Source organism: Clupea harengus, chromosome 14 (genome assembly GCF_900700415.2).
Source record: "Clupea harengus chromosome 14, Ch_v2.0.2, whole genome shotgun sequence".
Lineage (NCBI taxonomy): Eukaryota > Metazoa > Chordata > Actinopteri > Clupeiformes > Clupeidae > Clupea > Clupea harengus.
In genome coordinates, this window is record NC_045165.1 from 3,784,046 (window position 1) to 3,789,045 (window position 5,000).

Genomic DNA, 5,000 nt, shown 5'->3' on the forward strand with positions numbered 1-5,000 from the left:
AACACATATGTGAGAATGCTGTTTGTGGATTACAGCTCAGCATTCAACACCATTGTGCCTGCCAAGCTCGTCCCGAAGCTCAGGAGCCTGGGTCTTAAAACACCCCTGTGCAACTGGATCCTGGACTTCCTGACGAGCAGACCCCAGGTGGTGAGAATGGGCAAGCACACCTCCCTCCTCACTGGACCCTGAGTTACCGGGGCCCCCCAGGGCTGCGTACTCAGTCCCCTCCTGTACTCCCTGTACACACAGGACTGTGTGGCAACACACAGTTCCAACATCATCCTGAAGTTTGCAGACGACACTACCATCCTGGGTCTCATCTCTAACAACGATGAGACCGCCTATAGAGATGAGGTAAGGGGCTTGGCAGCATTGGTGCCAAGACAACAACCTGTCTCTAAAACATCTGCAAAACCAAGGAGATGATTGTGGATTTCAGGAAGCTACAGAGGGGGGTCACAACACCATACACATCGAGGGAGCTGCAGTGGAGAGAGTCTCCAACTTCAAATTCCTCGGTGTGTACATCAAGGATGACCTTCACCTGGTCCATGCAAGCGGACTCGGCGGTCAAAACTGCACAGAAGCGGCTTTACTTCTTGAGGAGACTCAAGAAGTTTGGCATGTCTTCTAAAACACTGAAAAACTTTTATAGATGCACCATTGAGAGCATCCTCTCAGGCTGCATCACTGCCTGGTATGGTAGCTGCTCCGCTGCCGATCGCAAGGCCCTGCAGAGGGTGGTGAAGACAGCGGAGCGCATCATCGGCGGCCATCTCCCTTCCGTGCAAGGCATCTACAACAGTAGATGCCTGAGAAAAGCACGGAACATTGTGTGGTATCATGAGAGGTTTTACCACTGAGCGAGGTGTAGGGCAGTGCGTAAACAACACGACAGAGCAGGCAAAAGTGCTTTCCAACGAAGGATCCGGTTTATTAACCAACAAAAAGTGTTTCAGGAAGCAAAATAATAAAGTACTTCAAAGGCAAAACATAGGCTTCATAAAGTTGCTCCTAACATAAGTCCAATCAACTGTGGTTGCAAACTTAAAGTTCGTCCGACACCGAACTCAGTTTCTGCCACGTACGGTGCCCCTCGCTTGGTGTGTGTCTCAGCTCCTTTGTTCTCTCCCTCTCCCACACCTGAGCTCCCGCTTCAATTAGAGGGCTGAGGCATTTGCACCTGTCTGAGAAGTGCATTCTGGGAGATGTAGTTTTCCCGGCAGCCATCTTGTGGCGTGGTAGCCATTCCAGGAGAGGAACATAACGCCCCTCTACCACACGTCCCCTCGTGATGCCACAATTGTCAAGGACCACAGCCACCCAGGCTATGGTCTATTCACACTGCTGCCGTCTGGTAGACGCTACCGGAGCATCCGAGCACGGACTACCAGACTCACAAACAGTTTTTTCCCCCAGGCTGTTAGGCTGCTGAATCAGCAACACTGAACAGTCGCCATCACCTTGTACTTCACACCCATACAAATACACTTGCTACATATATATATAAACCCACATTTTTGTATCTTATTTAATTTAATATTCCCCACCCTGGAAACTGCCCTTCTTGTATTTTAAACTGCTGTTACTTGTTACTACTATATGTTATATGTTATATGTGTTGTGTTATGTTATTTCTGGTATATGTTATTTTGGTATATGTTATTTGTGTTACCTGTTGTATGCCGTCTACTGCGTAGATGTTGGCTGCCAAGTCATAAGAATTTCGCTGCGCTGAAGAAATTTAGTGTATGCGATAATAAACACTTTGACTTTGACTTTGACTTTGGTTCAGAGGAGCCCATCATGGATGAGGAAGGAGTTATGTTCAGGAGATAATTTGAGTTAGTTTGTTAACAAAAAATAAATATTTAAGTTCAGAATATCCTACTGTGTTTTTTATTTATTTATTTATTTATTATTATTTTAAATTTCATTAATAATTTTGGTGCCCTTTTTTTGGTTTGAGCACCTGCCCCCCAAAATGTCTGTGCACGTGCCTGTATTCACACACACACATTATATCACACACACATTATATCACACACACATCATATTCACACACACATTATATCACACACACATCATATCACACACACATTATATCACACACACATTATATCACACACACATCATATTCACACACACATTATATCACACACACATTATATCACACACACATCATATTCACACACACATTATATCACACACACACACACATCATATCTTTGTTTCATTATTACTTTTTTCATCTTTTCAACTTCTGGATAATCACAGCTATTTGAAGGACAATTTAAAAAGTGATATCATGAGCTATGAACTTAAAGAGCATGTTGTACCGCAACTGACGAGGCTGAGGGTTCATGAGTGATATAACTTACAGTATATTAGCTAACTTCAGCCAGGGAGCCTTCATGGAGATTGTTACCAAGTATAGTTTTGTAAAGTGTTTTTTTTTATCAAAAAAGAAGATGGCACAGTCTCTATCTCAAATTCATGTGTGTGTGTGTGTGTGTGTGTGTGTGTGTGTGTGTGTGTGTGTGTGTACCCCTGCGTAGTCCTGATAGCCCCATACCCAACATTACTGTGTGTGTGTGTGTGTGTGTGTGTGAGTGTGTGTGTGTGTGTGTGTGTACCCCTGTGTAGTCCTGATAGCCCCATACCCAACATTACTGTGTGTGTGTGTGTGTGTGCGTGTGTGTGTGTGCGTGCGTGTGTGTGTGTGTGTCACAGTAGTGTGGTAATTGCACCAGTTTTGTAGATGTCCTGAAAGAGCCACATTAACACACACTACCTCACACTCTTACCGTTGTGCTCAAATATTTCTCCAGGTGCTATTCTTGCCTGTGCAGGTAGTGTAGTGTGGAATGTAAAAGACTGTGTGTGTGTGTGTGTGTGTGTGTGTGTGTGTGTGTGTGTGTGAGAGAGAGAGAGTGTGGATGGAAAAGCTTTTATCAGTACACAGCAGCTTGTAGCGTAGCAACTCCGCCTGAGGAGGTAACATGAAGAGCATCTCCTAGTGCAGGTCACACACACACACAAACAGACACACACACACACACACTGCCCTGGAGATTAGCTCTTACATAACTGACATTTACCACCGGCCCCTTACAGCACTACTGGGCTACTTCATATAGTACACACACACACACACACACACACACACACACACACACACACACACACACACACACACAGCCACATTCACATTTACACATATTTTATATACACTCTAACAGACACACACACATGCACAGACACAGACACACACACACACACACACACACACACACACACATACACACACACACACACGCACACACACACATGTTTAGCCTGTCTGCACAGTGAGTGTGTATGAGTCATGTCCTTCTGTAAGCCTTAATCAGACCGCCTTAAGACTGGCACACTGATGAATGTCCTTACACTGGCTGGTGGAATCACTGGAGATGTGCAAATCACCAAGAACAGCCCCCAACAACACACACACACACACACGCCTGTCAGGTAGAGGGGCCCCCAACAACACACACACACACACGCCTGTCAGGTAGAGGGGCCCCCAACAACACACACACACGCCTGTCAGGTAGAGGGGCCCCCAACAACACACACACACACACGCCTGTCAGGTAGAGGGGCCCCCCAACAACACACACACACACACGCCTGTCAGGTAGAGGGGCCCCTAACAACACACACACACACACGCCTGTCAGGTAGAGGGGCCCCTAACAACACACACACACACACGCCTGTCAGGTAGAGGGGCCCCCAACAACACACACACACGCCTGTCAGGTAGAGGGGCCCCCAACAACACACACACACACACGCCTGTCAGGTAGAGGGGCCCCTAACAACACACACACACACACACGCCTGTCAGGTAGAGGGGCCCCCAACAACACACACACACACACGCCTGTCAGGTAGAGGGGCCCCCAACAACACACACACACACACACACACGCCTGTCAGGTAGAGGGGCCCCTAACAACACACACACACACACACACACGCGCCTGTCAGGTAGAGGGGCCCCCAACAACACACACACACACACACACACGCCTGTCAGGTAGAGGGGCCCCCAACAACACTTCAGTGTAGGGGAAACAGCCCAGACACACTCTCTACACAACCGCACACACACACACACACAGTCAGGGCTCTGAGAATCTTTCAATCTTTCTCACATCCAGAAAACTCTTGAAGTCGCCGCTTGGCCCCAGGAACCTCTCAGTACATGAGGGGGGTTTGGGGGACCGAGGCCTTCTCAGTAATGGCCCGCTGGTTATGGAGGACAGGCTTGTGAGTGTGTGTGAGTGTGTGTGAGTGTGTGTGTGTGTGTGTGTGTGTGTGTGTGTGTGTGTGTGTGTGTGTGTATCCTTGACCATCTCCAGCTATCCTTTAGAAGAGTCCTTCTAAGCCACCCTATGCTTTTAACATTAGATTAGCATACTTAGCATACTTTTGAGTTTGAGCTTATAAAGTCTGACAATTATAGACAATTATACAATTATATTCTCCCTTTGTGAAACCCTGGGGGGTCCTCCTGACAATGAAGACCTATGTCAACCCATATCATTATTATAATTATTATCGTTATTATTCTCATTGTTATTATTATTATTGTTATTGTGAAGAGGAGCCTGTAATAGTATTTACACTCACTTAACCTGCGCCTCAGCCTGCATGAAGATAAACTCCCACTTTCTGGCGAACGCCCTCTGCAGCCGAGCCAGATTCTCCTGCAGGTGACACATACACACACACACACACACACACACACACACACACACACACACACATGCGACAGAAAGGAAAAAACACATCAGTGTGAGAGAATGAAAACAGGTGACGTGGATAATACTACGCATCCAGTATAAGTCCAACTGTATCTACTCTACTCTCTGAGTGAATAAATGAATACATGAATTAAATTACCGCAGAAAGAGAAACACATATCACCATAATCCATGAATGGGGTA

The 5,000-nt window shown here is 46.5% G+C and overlaps 1 protein-coding gene across 2 annotated transcripts in view; it reads right to left on the minus strand.

Moving 5' to 3' along the window:
- The window catches only part of LOC105909804 (regulator of G-protein signaling 6-like), an 82,962-nt gene that overhangs the window by 11,231 nt on the left and 66,731 nt on the right, over nt 1-5,000 (minus strand). For both annotated transcript variants that reach the window (XM_031580369.2, XM_031580371.2), the window contains exon 8: nt 4,684-4,760. In XM_031580369.2, coding sequence (XP_031436229.1) covers nt 4,684-4,760 — 77 coding nt within the window. The remainder of the gene's footprint in view (nt 1-4,683; nt 4,761-5,000) is intronic.